We start from the raw sequence: 26,535 nt of genomic DNA, 5'->3' as shown, positions 1-26,535 counted from the left end.
CAGGAACAGCCTCTTCAGCCCACAATGTCTGGGCCAACCGAAGCCAAATTAGACTCAATATATCTGCCAGCACGTGATCCATATCCCTCCATTCCAAAGATGTACGGGTTAGGAAGTTGTGGGCGTGCTATGTTGGCGCCGGCAGCGTGGCAACACTTGCAGGCTGCCCCCAGAACACTCTAGGCAAAAAAGGTGTATTTCACTGTGTGTTTTGATGTACGTGTGTCTGTCCAAATGCCTCTTAAACAACACTATCCTATCTCCCTCCACGTCTACCCTTGGCAGTGTACTCCAGGCACCCACCACTCTCTGTGTAAAAAAACTTATCCTGTAAATCTCCTTTAAACTTTCCCCCCACCCCCTCACCTTAAAACTATGTCCTCTAGTATTAGACATTTCTACCCTGGGAAAAACACTCTTACTATCATTTCATTGAATTTCCACCAACCTCCCAAATTGGGGCGTGGCCTTGTTAATTAATATTAATGAGCAGTGTGCATGACGTCAGATAACCCTCGCGGTGCCTCGTGGGATACTGGAAGAGTGCGGACGGTCAGCCTGGGGTGGTTTGTTGTTGGCGGAAGGAAGGGCTGGGGGTGGTTGAGAGCGGGGGCGGCCGATGGAGCGGGCAGCCGTGCCACGGAGGAAGGGGGTCGGCGGGGGCGGGGGGCTGAGTGCCAACTCCAGGTCGGTGTCGGCCAACAGCCTGTCGAGCAGCGGGGCCTCGCCGAGCCCGGCCAACTCCCGCCGCAGGAGGCAGCCGCCTAGGCCGGCCGACTACAAGCTGCAGGTGATCATCATCGGCAGCCGCGGCGTGGGCAAGACCAGCCTGATGGAGCGCTTCACGGACGACACGTTCAGCGAGGCCTGCAAATCCACCGTCGGTATGTGGAGAGGGAAAGGTGGGAGGGAGGGAGGCAGCTGGGCCGCGGGCCTTGCTGTTTCTCCGGCCCAAACTCTGCTTATTGACGGGTTGTTGATCTTACAGGCGTTCCCAGCCTGGCTGGGACTGCTGTGCTTCCTTCCCCACTCCCCCCAAGACCCCCTCTTCCCCTCCCCACCCCCCCAAGACCCCCCCTTCCCCTCCCCACCCCCCCAAGACCCCCCCTTCCCCTCCCCACCCCTCCCAAGACCCCCCTTCCCCTCCCCACTCCTCCCAAGACCCCCCCTTCCCCTCCCAAGACCCCCCCTTCCCCTCCCAAGACCCCCCCTTCCCCTCCCAAGACCCCCCCTTCCCCTCCCAAGACCCCCCCTTCCCCTCCCAAGACCCCCCCTTCCCCTCCCCACCCCTCCCAAGACCCCCCCTTCCCCTCCCCACCCCTCCCAAGACCCCCCCTTCCCCTCCCCACCCCTCCCAAGACCCCCCCTTCCCCTCCCCACCCCTCCCAAGACCCCCCCTTCCCCTCCCCACCCCTCCCAAGACCCCCCCCTTCCCCTCCCCACCCCTCCCAAGACCCCCCCCTTCCCCTCCCCACCCCTCCCAAGACCCCCCCCCTTCCCCTCCCCACCCCTCCCAAGACCCCCCCCTTCTCCCACTACTCCCAAGATCCCCCTCCCCACCCAAGATCCCTCTCCCCTCTCCACCCACCCACCCACCCACCACTCCCAACGGCATTCACCACCCCCCCTCCCCCAAATACCACCAGGATGTTAACCAGGAGTGCTGGTCCTTTTTAACTCCACTTACCCTGGATAGGCTGGCTGGATTTCCTGTAGTCCCCAGTCACAAGCCAGGAGTCTGACACTTCTCTGGACCCCTCTCCTCCTGTCATTCTAGTCTGAGGATTCTGCCTTCCTGTTGTCACTGCCTCATTAGCTTGGAGTCTGACAGTCTTGTGGTCCAGGAGAGATAAGAGGCTGCAGATGCTGCAATCTGGAGCAAAAAAACCAAACTGCTGGAGGAATTCAGTGGGTTAGGCAGCATCGATGGAGGGAAATGGGCAGTCAACATTTTGGGTCAACCCTTCTTGTGATCCTCTTCTATTCTCTACTTCTGTCACCATTCTGGTCAGAGGTCTGCAGGCAATTATTCCCTCTCTTTCTCACTCAGTGGTCACCTTTCCTCCCTGCCATTGGTCTTTTGTTACCTTTCTTTCTTTCCACTGCTCCTCTCAAAATACTCTACGTGGGCCTGATCTGCTAGCAGCTTCACTGCAACTTGTACCTTGGATATTGAAGTGTGGGGAAGATGGTTATTTGCAAATCTGACAAGTAATTTATTAATTTTTTTTCAAATTACTCCTAATGAATGGATTTTCAGGCAATTATTTTTGAATCAAACTTTTCTGATTAATATTGTAGTTTGAGCTTCTATGTAAAGAGCTAATGGATGGACTGGGATCAGAAGATATTATTGAGTATGTGAAAGCAACAAGTACTATCTAGAAAATCAAAGAGAAACTGTAGATGCTGTAAATAAAAACACGGTGCTGGAAACACTCAGTAGGTCAGGCTCTGTGGAATGAGAAACTGAATTAGCTTTTCAGGTTGAAACGGTTTATCCTGTACAAGTATATGCTTGTATAGTAGAGGTTATTGCACACCTTTCTGGATGTTGCTAGTATTAGTGAAGGAAATGTTTATTCCACATCCAAGATGAGGCTGCCGTCTCAAAGACTTGCATGGCCCATTTATTTTATAGAAATAGCTTATCAACTTGAACTCTTTTGTTTTGTTGGTCAGACTCAGATTGCCCTCTTCCATCCTCCCAGGCCACCAGAACTTCAACTCCTCGGATCATTTGATTTTTGTGAGCTGATTGAAAGTTGGGGAGAGCACCGTGCTTGCTGGTCATGACATTGTGTAAGCCTATGCGCCTACTTCAGATTCTATGTTTTGAAACATCATCCTTGGTGTGATCAGAGTAAAACAAGACAGCAGTTCTTCACTGACTGCTGGAAATAATGCACTACTGCACAAGGTGACAAATTTGTTGAGTTATAATTTATCAGCACTGTGCAGGAAGCTGGTGTGCAGTTCTAGGGATAGAAATCATGCATATTCTCCCATCTTTCTCCTTTAATTTGTTGGGATTGATCACCATTGAAAAATTATTTAGCTCACGCTCAACCTGTAAGATTGCTGGAAAGGCAGCTGAAAAGTTTCACTGTTGACATTGAAAAATTAGCGCAGTACTTTGGAGTCAACAAAGGCCTAATTAAAGTTGTCATGTCTTAATATAAACATACTTGTATTAGGAGTCTTTACACTTCACAATTACCAAATCACAGTGTCTGATTAAAACAGCTGTTGAAGTAGCATATTTGCTATTCTGTAAACAGATTGAATGGCACTAATTCGATCTGGAAAATGAGGTATGCTGGATGCGCTCAGACTACACAATCCCATGTGGTTGCAAGTTTGCCAGCAAAACGAACTTCCAAGCCCAGGATTGTGCTGCAGCATTCAAGGCACTGAAAATATTAAAGTCACGCAAGTTCAGTGGTTAAGTGTAATTATGTTGTGCAATATATAATCGTTAAAATGGTTATTCTGTACTGCATTTTGAACATCAGATATTTTGGCTCGGGGCAGTGGTGGATGTATTATTGGTCCCCAATAAATGGGAAAAAAACAATTCTGGAAATACTACATTCAGTATAAAGAGCTAATGTGTGTGGTTGGTGTTTGCGTCAAAGTCAAAGGGGCAATAGGGCTTAAGCAAATTGAGGCAGGAAATAGAACAAAAGGATAAATCGATGAAGGGCTGGGTTATCCCTTGATGGAAATAGTAGAAATGAAGACCACATATTTGTGAAAAAGGCATCAGAATCATTGCCAGTAGTGATTGCCCTTGTATTTAAAAGTTATGATGTAGGAGGAATGAGTACAAGGCCTGTCAATACATCAACTTGCAATTTTTTTCATAATGTTAACTCAGCATATTGGGAATAATTCCACTACTCTTTGAAGTAGTGTCCTGGGCTTTTTCCACATCCACCCAAGAGAGCAAAACGTGCCTTGGTCCAACATTTCTTCTGAAAGCTGGTATCTCAGGCAGTGCATCATCAAACGTTGGTGGTTGTTTCAGAAGTAAGACTTGAGCTAGGATTCTGTTGATTCAGAGGTGAGATGCGACCAAATGATCCACAGCTGAGTTAGAAAGATGCTGTTCTCTGTGCATTGTAGGGTTGCTAGAGGCTTTGGGTTGGGAGGGCCAAGATCATAAAAGAATTTCAACAAAAACTAAAATAAATGGTGTTGGACCTCGTTAGCTTGGGAATGAAATGAGTTGGATTACCCACAATGGAATTCGTATATGCAGTGGATGCAAAAGGGGACAGACATGACAACACCATTGCAAGCTGGAAGTGCATGTGGTGGGATTATTTGTGATAATCCAATTTGATCATTTTCCATGTTGAACGACTTACAATTTATGTCCAATATTTCTGATTCTCTCCCTTCCACCACCACCGCCCCCCTCTCCCCCACAATCCCCATCTTGCAAATATCATTTGAGTTAGCATTCTCAGACCAAGATAGTGTGGGTTCCGGAAAACAAACAAAACGGCTGATGCTGGAATCTGAACCAACAACAGAAATGCTGGAAGAACTCAACCAGTTAAGCAGCATCTGTGGAGGCAAATGGACAGTCGATATTTTGGATTGAGATGCTATGTCTGGACTGGATGAAATGCAAATTGGTTAAAACAGGTCAAGTGATGAGGAGCATCAGAACTGACTGTTAGGAAGGCATTTTATAGAAATGAGGTGAGAAAGAGACACAAGCATGATAATGAGAAATGAGAGAGAAGTTTACCTGAAGTTGGAAAATTCAGTGTTCTTTTCAGAAAATTGCAAAATGCCCAAACATAAGATGTTGTTCCTCTAGTTTACGTTGAACCTCATTATGGCAGTGGAGGAGGTTGCAGACAGATGGTTTGGAATAGGAGTGGGATTGAAAATTAAAGTGGCTTGTAATGGGAAGCTCAGGATTACCTCGTGGGATGAGTGTAGGTGCGCCACAAAGTGATCAATCAATCTGCGTTTAGTTTCTCCATTGCATTTCCCCTGTGTGAAAATGCCTTTATGATTTCATTTAAAAGGCTTAGCTCAAGTTAGCATTATAACAGCTTTACTCAGATGAAATGATTTGACTATCTGCCTTATTGGATCCCTTTAACAGTTTATACATCTTGATTAGATTGTCTTAATTTTTTTTAAACAAACTTGTCCTCATGGCATTGGCCTTTAGCCCTAAACCATGTTTGTGAATTTCTGTGATAACCCTTACAATATATCTTTGAATGTAATATTTCCCATAGGATCTGACCAAGAATCTAAGCAAATCTAACCGATACCAATGAAGGATCATTTTTTCATTTTGCTGTTCATTAACTCCACTGATGTTGCTTCTCTTCCTGGTGCTCCATTATGGTCTGTAACAGCATCCCTTGAAAATTTGGAATTTCGGTTTTTGCCATTTTTAAAAAAAAACTTTACTCAATTACTTATAGAATAGATTGAGTAGATTCATACAACATGGGAACAGGTATGTCGGCTCAACTCATCCATGCCGACCAAGATGCCTGTCTACACTCATCCTGTTTGCCTGCATTTAGCCTATATCCCTTGAAACCTTTACTATCCATGTACCTGTCCAAATGTCTTTTAAATGTTGTAATTGTACTTGCCTCTTCATCCTCTTCTCGAAGCTTGTTCCATATACCCACCACCTTCTGTGTGGAAAATCTTGCTCTTCAGATCTCCTTTAAACCTTTCCCCTCTCACCTTAAACTTATGCCCTCTAGTTTTGGACACCCCTATCCTGAGAAAAAGACCGTGACTATCTATGCTGCTCATAATTTTATAAACCTCTATAATGTCACCCCTCAGCCTCCTTTGCTCCAGGGAAGACAGTCCCAGCCTATCCAATCTCTCCTCATAAGTCAGTCCCTCCAGTCCAGGCAGCATTCTTGTGAAGCTTTTCTGCACCCTGGCTAGGTTAATCACATCCTTCCTGTAGCATGGTAGAACGTGGTTTGTAATTTTTGCTTGTAGTTAGCCACAATTTTTTTTATTGTTCTAGAAGTTATCAGATCTCTCTTTGCTGCACCCATTCCTGCTTTTTATTAGAACACTCAGTACTGATTAAAATTTTTCTTTATTAAGAGCAGCTCCAGATTTTCCTAAACAGAAAGCTAAGGTGTACTTTGTAATTTTTTTTTACTTTTGTTAAATTTGACCCATAATTTGCAGCCGTGATTTTTAGACTATTCTCTGATCAAGGAGGGCAGGAGGTAGGTTTGTCCATTGTAGTAACTAAAGCAACTTAATGCTGCAAACATAAAATCACATTTTAGAGCATGGTTTGTAACAAATATTATCAAATTGTGACTTAAATTAAACTCCAATTGCATAACCCTAGGTCAGTCATCCACTTGCATCTGCTGTTTCTAAGAGATGAAAGAAGGAAAGGGGTGGGAAAAAGTCTGAATTAAGTGCTTATATGCTTAGTGTGCTGTTACAGAATCTCAGTACAGTTGAAGCAACAAGCTACAAATTCTTTACTGTTCTGATACTTATCCAGCTCCCTTTGAACGTTGCAATTAAAACTGCCTCCACTACTGTGCTGTCAATGCATCCCACACCCAAACTACTCACTGTATTTTATTAACTTCCTTGTGATAGTTCTGGTTCTTTTGCCAATCCTTTATTCTATAATCTGTGGATCTTAATGCTTCTGCCATAAAAACATTATTTTTTCAGATCCTCTCCACACCTGCTTTGTTCTGAGGAGAATATCCCCAGCTTCTCTGACCTGTCCACATAACTGAAGTCCCTCGTTCCTGAAATAGTTTCAATGTCTTTGCATCTTGTCTAAAGTGTAGCACCCAGAACTGGACGCGGTATTCCAGTTGAGCCTGTACTAGTGTTTTATAAAGATTCATCATGACTTATTCGCTCATGTACTCCTTTGTTAATGTTTAAGTACCTCTTCCCATTGCCAGAATTGTATAACTGGAGGGGTTGCACTTTTTTGGTAGACCCCCTTCATAGACTTCGCGATGTACAGTTGAGCTTGCACGTAGCCTGTAAAATATGACTTGATTAGGAGTGCTGTGATAGGTCTTTGCCTGACATTCTTCTTGTGTTTTTAGAGAATGATCACTTCAAAAAACAAACTGCTGGAGGAACTCAGCTGGTTAGGCAGCATCTGTAGAGGGAAATGGACAGTCGACGTTTTGGGTCGAGACCCTTCGTCAGTCCATCTGAGTTCCTCCAGCAATTTTTATTTTTGCTCCAGGTTCCAGGATCTTCAGTCTCTTATCTTTGACTTAATTCAGAGTCGACGTTTTCCTTGAGAGGCTATACAGCAACAAATGAATAAAAGAGTGGGGTTGGGAAAAAAAGTGTTCTGTGCCTTTATTTCCAATATCTGGAAAGGTGTACAATAAACTTACAATCTTAAGTCTGACAAAAATGGTGGAGTAGTAGGTGCCTGTGTGTGCAGAAATAATTACATTGCAAACTAATTAGAGGAGTAAATTCTGATGTCTCGAATAGTAAGGATTCACAGTTATATGTACTTAACTATTTGAAGCAATGTGATCTTTCAAACGTATTTGGTGAGTGGGTTGCATTGTGGAGAGTTAGTTTGCTGCACTGATTTATAATTAATACCCATGGAGAAAATGCATATTGGCATCACTTAGAGTTTGCATCTCAATAAGGCTGAGCCATTCGTCCCTGTGGGAAGGTTCACTGGTACATTGGCGGGAGGTTTAAGTTGATTTGGCAGAAGTTAAGCCCTTGAAGGTAACATCGAAAAAGAAAAAAGGGTGTGAAAAGGAGATACAAGTAGCACTAGAACACATAACAAAGATTTTGGACAGGGCAAGAATGTTTAAGGTTTATGTTGCAATGTATGTTAATGCAAAAATTGTATAAAACAGCGTTAGTTGCTCATGCAGCTAACCATGTGAGATTGCAATGTCATGACAATAGCATATATGACTTAAGAGCAGGATGTGTTCAGGAAAGGGATGAAGACGAAGAGGAAATGGCATTATTATGGATCACGTTGCAATGCTGGAGAGAGGATAAAATGAATCTTTTTAGAATTAAGCAAAGAATAAAGATACACTTACACTACAGGAATTGTTCTAAAGGCCACCAATTAATGAGAAGGGTATTGGTGAGCAAATTTGCAGGGAAATTGTAGAATCCATCAAATCTTGCTGCTGAGGGACTTCAACCATCCAAATATAAGGAGAACAATAATGCAAGGGGAAAAGTGGGAGAGGAGGTCTGAAGTGTGTTCAGGAAAACATTCTTGATTAGTATATTTTTAGCCTATTGAGAAGGTGAGAGTGGTGAACTTGGTTCTGGGAAATGAGGCAGGCCAGGTGGAGCAAGCATCAGTGGACAATGGATTGGAAACTGCAATCATAACATTATATGGTTTAAAAAAGCAATGGAAAATGGATAGAGACAACTCTAAGGTAAAAAAAAGTTAACTGATGAAGGGCCAGTTTCAATGGGATGGGAACAGACCTGGCCTGGGTTAATTGGAAACAAAATTTGGCAGGCAAAAATGTAATTGAACAATGGGGTGCCTTTAAGATAGAAATGGTCATCCATAATCTATGTACTTTACCGTAAGGGAGAAGAGTAAGAATTTTAAAGAAAACTTTCTGAATACCCAAAATGCTTGAGAGCAAAACAGAGCAGAAAATAGAGCATATAATTGATAGCAGGTTGTCAATACAAGTGAGTACTAGGCTGGTTGCAGAAAGTTCAGAGAGGAAGTCAAAAAGAAAACAAGGTTGTAATTAATGAGAGAGAAAAGACTGGCAGCATGTATAAAACATACTCTGTAGAAATGTGAACAGAAGAAGTTGTAAGGCAGCCAGTCAGAGACAAAGGAAATATGCATGGAGGCAAAGGACATGTCTGTGTTGCTAAATGAGTACATTACATCAATCTTCACCAAGGAAAATTATACTGCTGGAGACTCGGCAACAGAAGATGTAGATGAGATTTCTGGATGGGCCAAAATTGATTTTAAAACGGGAGATTCTAGAAAGGCTAGCAGCACTTGGTGGATAAATCAAAAGAGATGCATCTGAGGTTGATGAAGCAAGGAAGGGACAAAATTGCAGTGGTGGATAAAGCAGAATAAAAGGCTTTTTATGACAGGTGCAAATTCCGGTGTGAACCAGGCTGATTATAAAAGAAATGGACAGAAAGTGAAAATTAAAATAAGAGGCAAGGTGTTTGCAAGAAAAGAATAGCCACCAATATAAATGAAAATCCAGAAGGCATTACAGAGAGGCTTGGGCTATTTCTTTTGGGGAAAGAAAGTAGATTTAGGAGAAGTTTATAAAATAGGAATGATGTGGATAGTGGGAGGCTGTTCCCTTTGGTAGAGAGGTTGAGGACTAGAGGTCACCAGTGTAAAGGGGAAGAGAATTACGAGTGACATAAGGAAAAACCTATTTACTCGGCATTTTGTTAGAATCTGAAAGGCATTTTCTGCAGATGTGGTGGATGCAGCTTCCATTGTTCTTCAGGTGAAATGTATGAAGAAAAATTTGCAAGGCTATGGAGAAAAGGATAGAGGTACTGAAACTGGTGAGTAGGTCTGGTAGAGAGCTGACGTAGACACAATGACCACCTGTGCTGTTAACCACTCTGTGATTCCGTTATGTGAGCATAGCAGGGCTGGTTGAGAAGGTCATTCAAAATGGCATTTGAGATCTTGGGCTTGGGAGGCATAGAGAACAAGAGCATAGAAGTAATAATTGACACTTATCAAATACTGGTTTGGCCACAACTGGAATTCTATATCCAGTTTTGAACACAACACTTTAGCAAAGAGGTAAAAGCTTTAGAGGGGATACAGAAGGAATTTACTGAAATGATTCCGGAGATGGGAGACATCAGTTATGTGAGAGACCAGAGAAGCTGAGGTGCTTCTCCTTGGTACAGATGATGTTGCTAGGAGATCTGATGGAAGTTTTTAAAATCCTGAAGAGAATAGTCAAGAGCCAGGGACATAGAGTGAGGGTGATTGGCAAATTAACCAAAAATGACATGAGGGAGAGCATTTTTATACAGTGAGTGGTTTTTGTAGAGCCCGATTTAGTTGTACTGTTCTAGAGGAAACTGGGTAAGTACCTGAATGGGAAGAATTTGCAAGACTATGGGGAGAGGAAGGCAAACATGCACCTGGCTGGGTTGCCCTTGTACAGTGCTAGTATGGATGTGACAGGCCGAATGGTCTGCTTCCATGCTGCAACCATTAGTTAGTGTATAGTAACCTCACTGTCGCTTGACTATGTTACAGTATTTTAATTATGCCTTTGATTCACAGATTGATATTCTTGAAGGACTTGGTTGCAATATTATATTTCTTGCTCAAGCCTGTTTGAACGTGATTGTGGCATTTCTTAATTGCTGTATTTCTGGTGTGTTGTTTCCTCTGTGGTGATGGGTAAGGAATTCAAGGATTTCAGTTTTGCAACAATGAAGGAACATTACCATGGTTTCATCAGGGTAGTGTATAATGTAGAAAAGAACTTGTAATGGTTGGTGTTCCCATTGTCTTGGCTCTTGTTGTCTTTAGTTGTTGAGATATCATCAAAGTAACCTTGGTGAGTTTTTTCAATACATCTTCTTGATAGCACATGGTGTGTATATGTCAGTACCAAAGGAGTTCAGTGCCAGAGCTGCAACCATCCAGGTAAATGATGATATCCTATCACACATGTATTGGAGAAGCACTACAGGATCAGAAGGCAAGATGACAGCTATTACAACCCCCTTGATATTATGGTACAGATTATCATCTGCCTGTTGTTCAAAACCAGGATGTTGGTGATGTTTTAGCAATTATGACACACGTGAAATTGTTTGAAGATGGTTTTTGCCTTGTTCTTAACATGGCTTAATTGTTATCTGCCTCTTGACATCAACAAGCCTGTTGATATGTAGGTTGCTTTCTGAAGCTGAACATGAAGGAGTTGGTGTTTTATTGAAACATTTATAAAAGGACCTTTGGAATAGTTGGTGAATAGCTCCACTCCCAATGCTTAAATTATGGAGGTAAGATTATTAATGAAATCTTTGTAGATGGATGGGTTGTGTCCTCTGGAACTCTTAACAAATGTTCTGGAGTAAAGATGCTTGGCCTATGATAATCGCAACCACCTTCCTGTATGTCAGGTATGACTGTTCACTGATTTTCGCGTTATTCTCAGTTTTTCTCTGGTTCCATGTTGCAAGCTTTATTGATGTTGAGTGTAGATACCATATGGAAGTATTTCATTTGTAACATATTACTTGAGGGCAACTTTTTAATGCTGCTAATTTAATTTGCCCATATGTCTGAGCAAGCTTTGTGTGATTAAAACTCATTTCCCACTGGTATTTTCTTATCATAAAGTTGCTGTATTGCAATGGGTGACACAATGGTGCAGCTAGTGGAGTCGCTGTCTCAGTGACAGACCTGGGTTCAATCCAGACCTCGGGTCTTGTATGTGTGGAGCTTGCCAGTTCACCTGTGACTGTGTGAGTTTCCTCCGGGTGCTCCAGTTTCCTCCCATATCCCAGTGACATGCAGGTTGATATGTTAATTAGCCACTGTAAATTGCCTCTAGTCTGTAGGTAAGTGGTAGTATTTGGATGCAGTTGATGAAAATGTGGGTAGAATAAAAAAATGGGATTAGTCTAAATGGGTGCCTGATGGTCAGTGGAGACTCAGTTTCTGTTCTGTATCTCTCTAACCTAACCATTTGAGATAAGTAGTAGCTATGAAGTTAATGGGTCTTGTGCAATAAAAAGGCAGTTCTTTATATTTAACGCAACATTTCAACTTTGAAACTTGGATACATGATCATTTTATTTGTTTGTTTCTTGGCTATCTTGTGACAACTGCACATCATTTCACTTGGGTTTGGCTCTTTCCTGCTATGGGTGTTCATTTACTTCAGAAGGATACTGTAATTATTTGCTGCAACACATGCATCATGTTCTAGAGCACATTAAGGACTCCTGTATAAAAATTGTTTTGCAAAATGAATATGCAGATCACCTTGGAAGTTGCATTTGTGACAAAGCAAATGAAATTCAAGGTGGACCGAAAGGACAGTAACCAGCCTAGAAGAGTATTCCCAAAATGCATCACTTTGTACTTCTGAGTTAAATACCATCAGCCATTCCCTTGCCCACATTCCCAGTCGATCTGGATCCCATTGTAACCTTAGACACTTTCTTCACTGTACACTATACTGCTAATGTTGGTGTCATCTTCAAACTTACTAATCATGCCACCTACACTCTTATCCAGATCTTTAATATGTATGACGAGCACTGATCCCTGTAGCACACCACTGGTCACAGGCCTCAGTCTGAAAAACAGCTCTCCCATTACCACCCACTGACTCCTTCCACCAAGCCAGTTGAGCTCACCCTGGATCCCATGTGATCTAACCTTGCATACCAGCCTACCATGCAGAACCTTGTCAAAGACCTTGCTAAAATCCATGTAGACAATGTCTACCGCACTGCCTTCATCAATCCCCTTGGTCACCTCTTCAAAAACAAACTCAATCACATTCGTAAGACAATATTTCCCATGCACAAAGCCATGCTGACTGTCCTTATTCAGTTGCCTTTCCAAATTGGAAAAAAAAATCCTCTTTTATCCACCTTTCTACATTGCAAGACCTCCAAAACCATTTCCTTCATAATGTTGGTATACTCCAGGATATCACTGGTCCTTCCCCTGAAGTCACTAGCTTCAATGTCCTTCTCCAAGGTAAATGTGGGTGAGAAGCATAGTATGTTATGGTTTTGACCATGACAAGTGACCACTGTAATGTGCTAGTCTGCAAATGCACTGTATATTTCTTTTACTGGCCTATCCGTGTAATGTGCTGGTAGTATGTTGTGATTTGTTTGGCAAATGTTACTAAAATATTTAATGCACAATATTGTGTTCGGTTCACTCACACATAGCATATGTGCAGAAAGTTACAGTATCCCCTCATGTTTGGGCAGCCTATCTTTCCCTATTCTTTTCCTGTGATATGAAAGTTTGCTTTTACAGAGTGCTATATATCCTGTCGGAAATGTTTGCTTTTTGCTTTTTGAATTCAACTTTGTATTTGCTTTTGCTGCTTATTCCTCCTTTTCCTTTTACTGTATTTGTTTATAGGTGTTGATTTTAAAATCAAAACAATAGAGCTAAGAGGGAAGAAAATTAGATTACAAATCTGGTAAGTGACCAACGCATTTCCAACTGTTGTGCATATTCCTGTTGCCTCTGACTTGAAATTTCACTTGCAATCTCATCCTTGGCATAGGCTGGTTTTCCACTTCTAGTAAGGATCTGCAGTAATGTTTTGTGAAGTATCTCATCCAGTACACTTTGGGTTCAATTGGAATTTCAAAACACATTGTTAAAAAAAACTCTAGCCTTTGCACAATGTCGATTTAATTTAGATTTTTATCTTTTTAACCTTCATTGCATAATTCTTATCGAGATTTTTAAAACTCTAGTTTTGTTTTTACCTTAACCAATTTTCTTTATATTGGCTACTTTTGTCATTTGAAAGAGTCAAGACACAGAAATATTGAAATGTTATTGGACAGATCTTATTTATGCTAAACGTTCTGTTCACTATGTTCTTACCATCCCTTCACAGGGCTTTTCCACGTTATTTCTCTAGCCCAGGACTATCATCCCACTATTGAGACTGCATTGGGCGATTCATTTTCCAGTTGCCTTGATTGCATCTCTGATCAGCCACAAGGCTAAATCACTCCTTTTGTTCTGGTCCCCTGGGTGTCCACTGGACCTTTTCCTGTAATTTTGCCTGTGTTTTGGGAGGGGAAAATAAATGATTATTACAACTTGTAGCAGAAACATTACATCTGTGACACGTGGCATTTCTACTAAAGCAGACTGGCAGCAGCCTGTAGTGTAAGAACTTGAAATAGCAACTTAAAATAATCTGTCTTCAATTAGTGTCAATCCTGCTAATTAAAGTAGTATCTTTATTCAATTTTCTAAGCTGGAAAGCAACGTTAATTCATGCCGTGTAATTCCAATTATCAGATAATGCATTTGATTTGTGCAAATATTTTTTTCATTTCAATAGGAGTAAATAGTATTCAAAATGCAAGGATTTGCAAGCAATAGAAAACAAACATCTGTCTTGACGTTCTCAGAGTATAAACCACCTGTGCCAACATTGAGTGTTACAGGAAATTTTCCTTGGTCTTATTTAACACAAAGCATTTAATAAGCCTGTAGGACCGCTGCTGCTGTGTGTACTAATATATGGTACGTAGGATTTCAGTATTTCTAAACTACATCTGGCTGCCATACTGTTCCATCAGTGAGAATGAATAATGCAGATGTTGTGGCAGATAGTCTGTGTGACACATGGTTTGTTGTCAGTTGTCTTTGTTTTCATGAACTCTTGTGAATGATAAAAAAAAGCTTACTAACACTCCACTCCACCCACCCCACTTCCCAGCAGGATTTTGGCTTTGGATTGCAGCACTACTCTGAGATTCCTTTCTCATCCATAGTCTCCAGTTAACAGTAGTCTAATTTCTAACTGTCTGTGTGTTCTCATCCCACATCTGTGTGACTCTTAAGATCTGGCTGCAAGAGGCTGGCAAATAATAGCACTGTTTCTACTGGAGCATGTGGAGGTAAAATGTACTACTTTATTCAAGCTGTATTGTGAGTTTGATGTTATTTGTGATATGACTTGTGGTTATTCACCTGCCCCATCCAGATCGAAATAAAAGTTACTGAACTATTTGGATATTTTAACCAAAAAGATCAGTAATACATAACATTGCAGCTCCTTTTATAGAATCGGAAAAATTTGACCTGGGAAGGCCATTCAGCCCATCAGGTCTGTCCTAGTCAATAAACAGCTGACCTTCTAATTCCATCTTCCAGCAGCAGGTCTGTACTCCTGTAGTTCATGGCTCATTAAGTACACATATAAATAGTCTTTTAAACCTCTACTTTTCCTATCTCCCTTGTAATCCTTTGACCAATTTTTTGACTCTTGTGCTGGGGGATTTAAATTTTATTATGAGATTTTATATACCTCAATTAAATCTTCCCTCAGCCACCTCTATTCCAAACGTAACAACCCTAGCTTGTCCAAGTGTTCCTCTTGGCTAAAATTTGGCAGCATCCTTGTAAATCTGCTTTGCATGTTCCTTAACCAAATTATATCTTTCCTGTGACGTGGTTATCAGAAATGGGTACATTATTCAAGCTGTACCTTAACTTTACAGTTGTAGAATAACCTTTCAGCACTTAATACCATATTTCGGCAAATAAAGGAAAACATCCTGGATGCCTTTTTTAACCATCTAATTAAATAGTCACGCTGTCTTTAAGAATAGTTGGATATACATTCCTTTTTTTCCTCCACAAAAATATCCTGTCATTTGTTATATATTCCATTGGCTTGTTGGATCTCCTTAAATCTATTAACTCACACTTTTCTGAATTACATACAACTGGCCGCTTTCCTGTCCAACTTCATTATTTATAGCTGATGGTTATTTGGGCATTGGTGCTGTAATAATTTAATCAAAAAAGATCCATTCAGTCTTGACAATATATTCAATTGCCCCTGTTTGTTATATTCTCCATACGTAACAGGCTGGCATTTACCAGCTGCTGAGTATGTAGTTTAAGTACTTTTTTGACCAAGGTTATTTTATTAAACCCACTGTGTAGATCTCTGTTTTGGAGTCCTGGATTACTGACATAACTAGGTGGTGGCAGGGCAAAAACAACCAACTGGACATGTACTATAATGAATGTGCTTCATTGTGTCGGACCTTGTAAAGATTCTTAACTTCTTAAATCACACTTTTTCCTCAGGGATACTGCAGGGCAGGAGAGATTCAACAGCATTACTTCAGCATACTACAGGAGTGCCAAAGGAATAATCTTGGTATATGACATTACAAAAAAAGAAACATTTGAAGATGTACCCAAATGGATGAAAATGATCGACAAGGTAATGAAGATGATATTGTACAAGTTCTTTGAAGTGTTAATCCAAAGTATCTTAAAATTTATATCAGTTTTAGTACCAAGTTAAGGATTTGTAAATTTCCAGAGAATTTGTAAAAGTCCAGTATTTATTCTGGCTGAATCTGGCTTTAATATACTTTGATTCCAGCTGCTTCCAAAAAAATCTTGGGCTGGACTATCTATTCTGCAATAGCAAACTTGCTTTGTTTTATTTGAGCTGTAAAATGGTATGCAATTGCATTTTCTGTTGTGTTTTTTTAATAAATGAACCACTACTTGCCCTGCAAGTTATCTTAATGCCAGATGTAAAGCCCTTTGTTTTTTATTGGGGAGGGAGGGGGGGAAACACAGCTATATTGACTGTTGTCATAGCCAAAGAGATTTTACTAAATTCAGACCTGTGACCACACATATAGGATGGTCTCTGTGGTTTGGATATAAAAGATGGTCTTAAATGTGAAGTTCTTATTCTCTTTACCCTCTCCAACATTCTGTAGAATGAGGCTATTCTGATGGTCACATTTTTACTAGTATAGCAGGTGAGAGCAGCAAATGGTTTTCATTTTATGCATGCAGAATTGGAATTGTGTTCACTCTTCGCAGCGTATCTATCTACTTATTCATGTACAGGATAATTCATTGTTTTCTTCATGAATGCAATATTTTCTATCCCATCCATTGAGTCAAGTAAAACTGCAGTTAATTCAGAAGTAGTTGGTAGTTTTGTATGGGATGTTTATAGCCTCTAGTTTGGAACTTTTATGGACCTTTCAACCTTGCTTTCTGAGATAAGTTTAGACCTCATGAATGGATAGATTCCTTTTTTTTCCCAATCATAGTGGTTGGGTACAACACCTACCTGATGATTGAAATGATTATTGATGCATAATTATTTGCTCTGTGGTAGTCGTATTCTCCTGTCACCTACCTACACTAAGGGTGATTTGCAGTAGACAATTAACCTATCAACACATCTTTGAGACATGGAAAGAAATTGTTGCACTGGAGGAAACCCATCTCACAGAGGGTAAAACAAAACAAAATGCTGGAAATACTCATTAGGTCAGGCAGCATCTGTAGAAAGAGGAATGGAATTAATGTTTCAGGTTGTAGACCCTTTGTCAAAACTGGGAAGGAGAGAAACCAAGTTAGTATCAATCTGCAGGGAGGATTTGGGAGGAATGGGTAGGACAGGAAATATCTCTGATAGGATGATGCCAGGGTTGCCATGGGGATAAGCTGTAAACAAGGTCATCTGGCCGATAGTTTAATGAGGGAAATTAGAAAGTGAGAACAGGAAGAAAGGTGAGAGTTGCAAAATGGAGGCCTACGCTTTTGGAGAGGGGAAAAACTGAGCCAATATCACAAGATAGATGACCTGGCCCATTCTGATACGGACATCAAAAGCAAGTTACCTGAAGTTGTAGAGTTCTACATTGAGCCTGGAAGGCTGCAACACACCCAGGTGCAAAGTAGGATGCTGTTCCTCAAGTGTGCATTCTGCTGCCTTAAAACATTGCAGGAGGCCACAGACAGGTGAGTCAGAGTTGGAGTGGGATGTAGAATTAAGGTGACAGGTAATAGGAAGTTCAGAGTTGTCTTTGTCTGTTTTCTCATTCTTTATCCCCACATTTTATAGCTTTTATGAACAAAGGATCATGTTCTCCCTTCTTCACTGCCCCTATTAGCCCATCAACTAAATGACCTCATTTACAACATGGCCAGTGCAACCCCAGTCTCTCCCTTTATCCTGCCCATCCCTCCCACATCCTTCCTACAGCTTGATACTAACTTGGTTTCTCTCCTCCGTTCTGACAAAGGGTCTTTGACCACATATTTCAACTCTCTCTTTTGTTGCCTGACCTGCTAAGCTTTTGAGCATTTTTCTGTTTTTATTTCAGATTTCCAGAATTTATGCTAAAATAGGCAGGGGAATAAAAATTTTTATTTAGTGAATTGGGATGGTGTCAATGGTAACTTCAACTAAGTGAATGTGCCCTGTACTTACACTATTGATATTCAGTGGCAGGGTTGCCACAAAATTTAAAAGGAAGGGGAGGCAAACTGTTATTGAGGTTCTAATGTTGTTAATTCTGGAATTATTGGTATTGGTTTATTATTGTCACTTGTACTGAACCGTAGAACCATAGAACAATACAGCACAATACAGGCCCTTCGCCCCACCATGTTGTGCTGCCCTTCAAACCACACCTAAGACTACCTAACCCCTTCTTCCCACATATCCCTCTATCTTAAATTCCTCCATATGCTTATCTAACAATCTCTTGAACTTGTCCAATGTATCAGCCTCCACCATCACCCCAGGCAGCGCATTCCATGCACCAACCACACTCTGGGTGAAAAACCTCCCTCTGACGTCTCCCTTAAACTTCCCACCCATTACCTTAAAGCCATGTCCTCTTGTTTTGAGCATTGGTGCCCTGGGAAAGAGGCGCTGGCTGTCCATTCTATTCCTCTCAATATCTTGTATACCTCTATCATGTCTCCCCTCATCCTCTTTCTCTCCAATGAGAACAGCCCTAGCTCTAAAGGAGCTCTCCTCATAATGCATACTCTCTAATCCAGGCAGCATCCTGGTAAAGCTCCTCTGCACCCTTTCCAACACCTCCACATCCTGAGGTACAGTGAAAAACTTGTCTTGCATACTGTTCATACAGATCAAGCTTTTTGACCAAATGTCTAAAGTGTAGTCCATCTGTACATCACATAACCTTTTAACTGCTCTTAATTGTTTTTTTTTAACTTTGTTGTGTTGCAAAGTATGCTTCAGAGGATGCAGAGCTTCTGTTAGTGGGAAATAAACTAGATTGTGAAGTTGACCGAGCAATCACTCGCCAACAGGGAGAAAAGGTAAGAAATAATCAAGGAATATGGCCCTCTCATGAAGTAGAACTTTAAATGGTAATAGTGTTCAAAGTATTTTTGAAGAACTCTTGCTCAGACTGTAACGATGAGGAGTTAGTCACAAGTCTCTGGTACTTGGATAGCAAAGATTGAGTAGGCCATGTTGGTCGCAGGTTCAGGAAGGCTATTTGGCTGGTTTGATCAAGAGAGAGAATGTTTTCATTTTAGTATTCTAGGGTATTCATCTAGTCTCTTTATGCGATATGCATAACTTATAACTATCAATGTCAAGTTTCTCTTTTGCTATCTTTGTGCACTATTCTACATCTGCATTTTAAGTTGTATTGCAGACAGTACTTTGTCATCCTCAGAAGTTTTGTACACTTCGATAAGATAATTTCTTTCATGGATGATGCAGTTACAAAGTGATTAATGTTCTACTATTCTGACTGTTATTCATTGTTGTATTAGCTTTAATAATTACTGCTCTCTGATCCAATACACTGCATGTTAAGTCAATCCATGGCTATTCCTGGAGTATATCTGTCAAGTATTCCTTCTTCCTATGTGCATTGTTTTACCCATCTCCATTTACGTCTGGCAATGTTCTGACTACTCACTCGCACTTATCTCCTGAATCCAGTGCCTCTTAGTGTGATGTTGATCTGTAAATATAAGTACATTGCACATTAAATACATGCAATTGGATTTTTTTTATTGTCTTAGAAATGTTAAAGAAATTTGACTTTTCATGAAATGACTCCCAGTATTATCAGAATATTATAAAGAATATGATGGGGAAGAGGGTATTGATACCACTGTGGTTAGGTTACTGGACAGGTCTCCACAGGTGTAGACCATTGATCCAGGGGCATGAATTTGAAGCCCAACTGAGGAAATTAAATTCAAGTAATTAGTACATCTGGAATAAGAAACTAGCATCAGTAATCATAATAAAAAAAACTGCTGAATTGTCATAAAAAGCATCTTCACTAATATCCTTTGGGGATGAAAATCCTTAAATCAATCTGGTCTACTTGTGGCTCCCGATCCGTAGAAATATGGTTGACTCTTAACTCTCCTCTGAAATGACTCTCAAGCTGCTACTCCATTCTGGAGTCAATTGGGGATGGACAATAAATGCTGACCACAAGAGTGACATCCACGTGCTCTGAAATAAATTTTTAAAAAATAAGCTTAAATCCACGTGCTCTGAAATAAATTTTAAAAAAATAAGCTTAATTCCTGATATAAGGATCTGAGGTAACCAGATCCTCATAAAATAATGTTGCACCAAAACTCTTATGTAATTCATATTTTTCCTCCTAATATGTTTGACTTGCTCTGTGCATATACTTTTGTAATTTGCTTATAATACCCCTTATTTATTTATCGTGAAATAATTTAAAGACAAAAATGAACATTTCTCTTAATTTCCTCAGTTTGCCCTGCAGATAACTGGGATGCGTTTTTGTGAAGCTAGTGCAAAGGACAACTACAATGTCAGTGAGATATTTTTGAAGCTTGTGGATGACATCTTAAATAAGGCAAGTTCATTCTGAACGAAGAACAAAGCTTTTGAACATCAAAGTCTACTGTAGAATTTGTGGTCTTTCATGTGTAATTCAAGGCCAATTGAGACTATGTCACTTAAGAAGTTAGCAATGTCGCATTATAAATATCGTTCCTGACAACACCAATCATAAGTAGTTGCGGTAATTAAATGGAGGAGGAAACTTCAAGAACATCCTCATCCAGGGCAATGTCAGAGCCCAGCAGAAGTGATTCTTGCTGAGATCCTCTACATCATAAAAGGCAGTCATTAGTCACATTCACCTCACGTGATATGGTCATGGAAAGATACAGCACTGAAACAGGCTGTTCAGTCCACCAAGTCCATACCCATCATCAACCAATCATTTACTCTAATCCTACATTAATCCCATTTCTTTTATTCTCCCACTTTCTCGTCAGCTCCCCCACCAGATTCTACCTCTCACCTACACACGAGGGGCAATTTACAGCGGCCAATTAGCCTGCCAGTACATCTCTTTGGGATGTGGGAGGAAAGCAGATGGCCCAAAGGAAACCCAACCAGTGAGGGGGAGAACATGCAAACTCCACAGTGACAGCACCAGTAGTCAGGATTGAACCCAGGTCTCTACCACTGCAAGGCAGCAGCTCTACTCATTTCACTGTGCCTTCTGATGTGAAGAAATGACTGTGTGCATTGATAGAACAGAAACCATGGGCTCCATCAACATTCCAGCTGTAGTGCTAAAGCTAGTATAGATATATCACTATAATTAGCTGTTCTAGTATAGCTACAAAACTGGCTTCTATCACTAAGTCAGAATCATAGAGTTGTACAGCACTAAAGGGGGCTCTTCAGCTCAACTCATCCATTGCTGACCATTATGCCTATCTACGCCAATCCCATTTGACCGCACCAGGCCCCCTCTCTCTCTTTCCTATCCAAGTACCTGTCCAAATGCCTCTTAAATTGTTGTAATTAGGGAGAGTAGGGAGGAATTAGTGAAAGGGATTACTGAGAAATCTTTGGTCAGGACAAATTAAATCTGACTAGTTATTGCTCTGGAGCCTGTCTATCAGCAGATAATGGAATGTGTTGATGACGGTAATATCAAAAAGTACTTACTCACCAAAGTCTGTCCACCGGCACTCATTTTGGATTCTGCCAGGGCCACTCCTGACCTCTCTACACCGTTATTTCAAACATGGGAAAATAGCTGAATTCCCTTTTCTAGTTCCTCAGGTAATGATGTAGTACATCTGTGCAATCAAAAAAAGCCTGGATAATATTCAAAAACATGTTGATAAATGATGAGTACATTCACACCATGAGTTCTAGGCAGTGGCATTCTCCAAAAAGAGAGACTAACCACCACCTCACTACTTTATTTCCCCAGAAGCTTTCTGCGATCTGAAAAGCTCTAGTTAAGAGTGTAATGGATGCTTTCAAACAGCTGGATAAATCAGCACCAACAACATTAAAGAAACTCAGTACCATGCAGGCCTAAGCTGCTTTTTTTTGGTATACCATCCACACTACCGCTACATACACACACCACCACATCACAAGCACAGCATGTCTGTATCATGTACCAGAGCAGCAAATGATCAAGGCTTCATCGGCACCACCTTCCAAACCCAGTCTTCCATCTAGAAGGGCAAGTATGTAGCAGTTAGCGTAACGCTAATACAGCGCCAGCAACCTGGGTTCAATTCCAGCCGCTATCTAAGGAGTTTATATGTTCTCCCCATGTCTGTGTGGGTTTCCTCCGGGTGCTCCGGTTTCCTCCCACATTCCAAAGACATACAGGTTAGGAGTTGTGGGCATGCTATGTTGGTGCCGGAAGTGTGGCAACACTTGTGGGCTGCCCCCAGAACACTCTGCAAAAAGATGCATTTCACTGTGTGTTTCAATGTACATGTGACCTATAAAGATATCTCATTGCACTGGAGCCTGTCTCATCAGCAGATAATGGAATATGTTGCTGGAAATATCAAGGAGTACCTGTTCCTTATTTTTTATCACTTGGAGTATTACAGTTTTGGTCACCCTGTTATAGGAAAGCTGTTATTAAACTAGAAAGAGTGCAGAAAAGATTTATCAGGATGTTGCCTGGTCTTGGGAGGCTTGAGTTACAAGGAGAGGTTGCATAGACTAGGACTTTATTCCCTGGAATTCCCTGAGATTGAGGGGTGACCTGATAGATGTATATAAAAGCATGAGGGGCATAGACAGGGTGAAAGCACATAGTCTTTTTCCCACGAAGGAGGTGCTTAAAAACAAGAGGACATAAGTTTAAGGTCAGAGGCAAGAGATTTAAAAGGGATATCAGGGGCAGCAGCTTTCACACAAAGGGTGGTGCGTATTTGGAATGAGCTGCCAGAAATAGTGGTTGAGGCGGGTACATTAGCAACATTTAAAAGCCATTTAGATAAGTACATGGATAGGAGAGGTTTAGAGGGCTATGGGCCAAATGCAGGCAGATGGGACTAGCTCACTGGGCAACACAGTTGGCATGGACAAGTTGGGCCGAAGGGCCTATTTCCATACTGTAAGACTCTAAGAGCAATAGGACCATGGGGATGGCAACACACCTGCAAGTTCCCTGCTAAGTCGCACACAATCCTGACTTAATTACTTTTCCCTCGTTGTCAAAGATCAAAATCTTGGCAATCCTTGTATAAAAACATTGTTGAACTACCTTCAGCACAAGGACCATGTGATTCTAGATGACATTTTAAGGACAGATCTTGCAATTGCCCACTTCCTGGGAATGAATAAAAATGCCCAAAATTGGTGTGTAAACATGGACTAAGCTATAACATTTTGTAGATTTAATTAAATAGAACAATACTTTCTGCATCATTACCTCATGAACTGACAGCGATATTGGGATTTTTTGTACATTCCACACAAGATGGAAATCCCAAAGTTGCTGTAATGAATGACTCCTGCTGTTGGAGGGTTTGCAGTGTTTTGCAGCCTACTCCAGTGGAATGAAGGGTAATCATTTGAATTGATGACGACATAAGCTATTTATGAACCAGACTGGCTGTGAAATATGTAACAAAATCTTGATTTTTTTTCTCTGCAAGAGGTTTTTTTTATTATTGATGTATTGTCTTATAAGATTTCTTTGTCACATGTACATCAAAACACAGTGAAATGCATCTTGTAGTGTGTTCTGGGGGCAGCCCGCAAGTGTCACCACATTTCCGGCGCCAACATAGCATGCCCACAACTTCCTAATCCATATATCTTTGGAATGTGGGAGGAAACCGGAGCACTCGGAGGAAACCCACACAGTCACAGGAGAATGTTCACACTCCTTACAGGCAGCAGCTGGAATTGAACCCGAGTCGCTGGTGCTGTAATAGTGTTATGCTAACCGCTACACTTCTGTGACTGATACGGCTTCTCAAAATTCCTAATCTTATTCCCTCAGTTCTACAGTTCCCTCGGATATACTTCAAAATGTATTGATATTTCAGCTCCTACATTAATCATGTGCTGCTTCCAATCTTTACTTAGTGCTCTGTAGCATGCTTAGTATACTGAATAAAAATTGTACTTTTTCCTTCCTGGCTTGCTATCTGAGAATTCCTTGATGTGTCTGGCTGCAGACCAGCTTGCTAACATTCCAGCTGTTGAACACTTGTGATCCCTTTGAACTAATCCCTGACAGTAAGCGTCATGGGAAAAGAAATCCTCATCCCAAGGATTGCTAAACATCTGTGAATGGCTTCTTTCAAGTCAATAGCAAGTGTCATGGATTGTTCTGTAGCATACTTCTGTGGTAGTATTTTATACATGGCAGCAACTCCAAAACACTTCTATTTCTTTCTTTGAATTTGTTTGGAAAAGAAAAGATAATCTAATAAATGGTGCATGTTTCAACATTAGTGATAGATGTGCTTATAAATAGGAAAAACAATATAGTATGATTTCAATCAATAATTATCTGTTTTTCTAAGATCTCGTGACATTACCACTGACAACAACCCACTCAAACTTGGCATCTTTGGTACACTGAGCATAACTTCCAGCAGCAGAAGCGACAGCTGTTGTCTGATTATGTAAATAGGCAATTTAAAGCAATGGGGAATAGCCAACAATGAAAATTGTTGCAAATCACCGTTTTCCACATTGTACCCTGTGCAGTATTGTAGATAACACACTGGCAACCTCCTCGTTGGTATTAGTGCTTCACATAAGCTTCCTCCAGCATCTCTTCATCTAACCCCATTAACACTGCCTTCCATTTTGTACTCCATGTGTTTGTCTTGCATCCCATAAATGCATTGGATTTGTTTTGGTGTTTATGTTGACTGATAGTCTTTTTAACTTGGGGAAAATTGCTTTGAAATCACAAAGCACATGGAACATTGTATAAAGTTAGTTTTCTGGAATCTACGTTCATCTTTTATCTGTGTTCTCTTTTGATATCTGAAACTTAAAGAATTGTAATGTTTTACCCTACCCAAACTTTCAGATGCCTGAAGTACCCAAGCGCGAGTTATCAAACAGCATCCTGTCACTACAGCCAGAGCCTGAAATTCCACCAGAACTCCCACCAGTTCGGCCGAACGTTCGCTGCTGCTGACCGGTGCTTCTCCCCTGCTCCATACTGCGCTCGTACTCGCGTACGTTGCTGCAATGCAATCAGTCTCACCATTGTCATCGTTGCACTTTGTAGGAATGATCAGAGAAGAACTCGAACTAACTTTGTATATGTGTGAGGTTTTAAAATGGTATAGGATAAAATTACTCTGTTCAGAATAACTGCACATGTTTTTTAAATATCCTCTGATCTCTAGCAAAGTTGATGTTTTCTATACTAGTACAGTATTTAATGTCGGCGTATAGTACCAAGTGGTTTCTAAACTTTGAAAGGGCCTTCTTATTTTGGTACTCTAAAGAAAGTCAGGCCACCAAAAAGGCTGTCTAATTACTAGCACAAAGCTGCTATTGTCAGTGGTATCATAGTATCACTGCTGCCTTTGCTGAGTAGTACATGGTGGGTACATTAGAAAAACTAATGAACCCAGTTTGGAATACATTTTGGAAATTTTGCAAATCCTCATATACATATAAGGGAAACCCTATTAGATACATCGTTTATTTGTATGTTGGTGCATAGACTGCAGACGTGTATTTTATGCTCCCAGGAAGCGTTGGGAACGAAAGAGGAACACTAAATTGTGATCTGTCATTCAGAGAAAACCAGAGTCTACAATATATGCAACAAGAGTTGTCCCCAGAGTGTGAAGCACAAGTATTTGATGTGCAGTAGCAGAAACGGGCCAGGCAATTTGAGTCTTTTATTGAAGACATAACACTATTGTGGTCAGGGCAGACAGAAACCTCCTTTCTCCATACTAATCATTAAAGGTGTGCTGTGAAAGGACACAATTTGTGGTCACTTTAGAAGCAATTAATCTAAAAGTTCTGGGCAGAGGGAGGGGGGGTATTGGGCAAATGGTTCAGGCTCATATTTTAGGTGAGTATTTTATAGTGTACTTGAAATTTCAAGAGGGCATTTTATAAAAGTTGCCTTATGAGGATCAAATATTTTAAAATTTGGTCTGTTCAAAGATATTTTGATTGTGCAAATGACTGCACCTCGCACTTGCACCATAGCAGTGATCAGCACTCCCTCATAATGTTGTTAGATTTAAATTTCAGGTGCCAAGTGTATTGCAAAGTGGGTGTAATTTACTTGAAGGAAACCCCACTTAAGACATGGCTCATAATACGAGCAACAGAGTAACTTCCATATCCAAGACTGAAGATTTTTGTGGAAGTCTGTGAAATAAGAGTACAGTATTCACTTTGTTATATTAATGGTTGGGGAAGCAATTTTGACTTTTTAAACAAAAACTGTTCGTGCTGTGGATCCCACAAAAGGGCAGATTCACTCGCAGCTTTTGATTCCAGATTGTGCTTGGTCATTGCTGTATGTGGAATATGAAGAAGGTCTTCCCACCTATTAGTGCATGTTATTTAAAAAGTGAAGTCTGTCTCTGGTGTAGCTGATTTCTTTTTTGATGGATTCAAATATAAGCATGGTATGTAAAATTGTGACCTATTAAAACTATACACACAA

General features: G+C 40.9%; 1 protein-coding gene across 1 annotated transcript; it reads left to right on the top strand.

Annotated features, from left to right (window-relative positions):
- Positions 1 to 506: 506 nt before the first annotated feature.
- rab12 (RAB12, member RAS oncogene family) lies at positions 507 to 26,535 on the top strand. The gene is made up of 6 exons (XM_052023508.1): positions 507 to 884; positions 13,166 to 13,226; positions 15,875 to 16,013; positions 18,812 to 18,901; positions 20,338 to 20,442; positions 24,922 to 26,535. Exons 1-6 carry the CDS (start codon positions 620 to 622, stop codon positions 25,030 to 25,032), a joined length of 771 nt encoding a protein of 256 aa, XP_051879468.1. The 5' UTR covers positions 507 to 619; the 3' UTR covers positions 25,033 to 26,535.

The sequence above is a fragment of the Pristis pectinata genome, chromosome 9 (genome assembly GCF_009764475.1).
Source record: "Pristis pectinata isolate sPriPec2 chromosome 9, sPriPec2.1.pri, whole genome shotgun sequence".
NCBI lineage: Eukaryota > Metazoa > Chordata > Chondrichthyes > Rhinopristiformes > Pristidae > Pristis > Pristis pectinata.
The sequence above is the reverse complement of the archived record's forward strand: the minus strand, read 5'-3'. Positions and strand labels throughout refer to the sequence as shown.

Bases quoted from the DNA above. Each gene is read 5' to 3' on its own strand.
- rab12 (XM_052023508.1), top strand. From the start codon at position 620: ATGGAGCGGGCAGCCGTGCCACGGAGGAAGGGGGTCGGCGGGGGCGGG. The intron at 18,902-20,337 runs GTAAGAAATAAT...TAATTTCCTCAG, and splicing joins CTCGCCAACAGGGAGAAAAG to TTTGCCCTGCAGATAACTGG. The intron at 20,443-24,921 runs GCAAGTTCATTC...CCAAACTTTCAG, and splicing joins TGGATGACATCTTAAATAAG to ATGCCTGAAGTACCCAAGCG.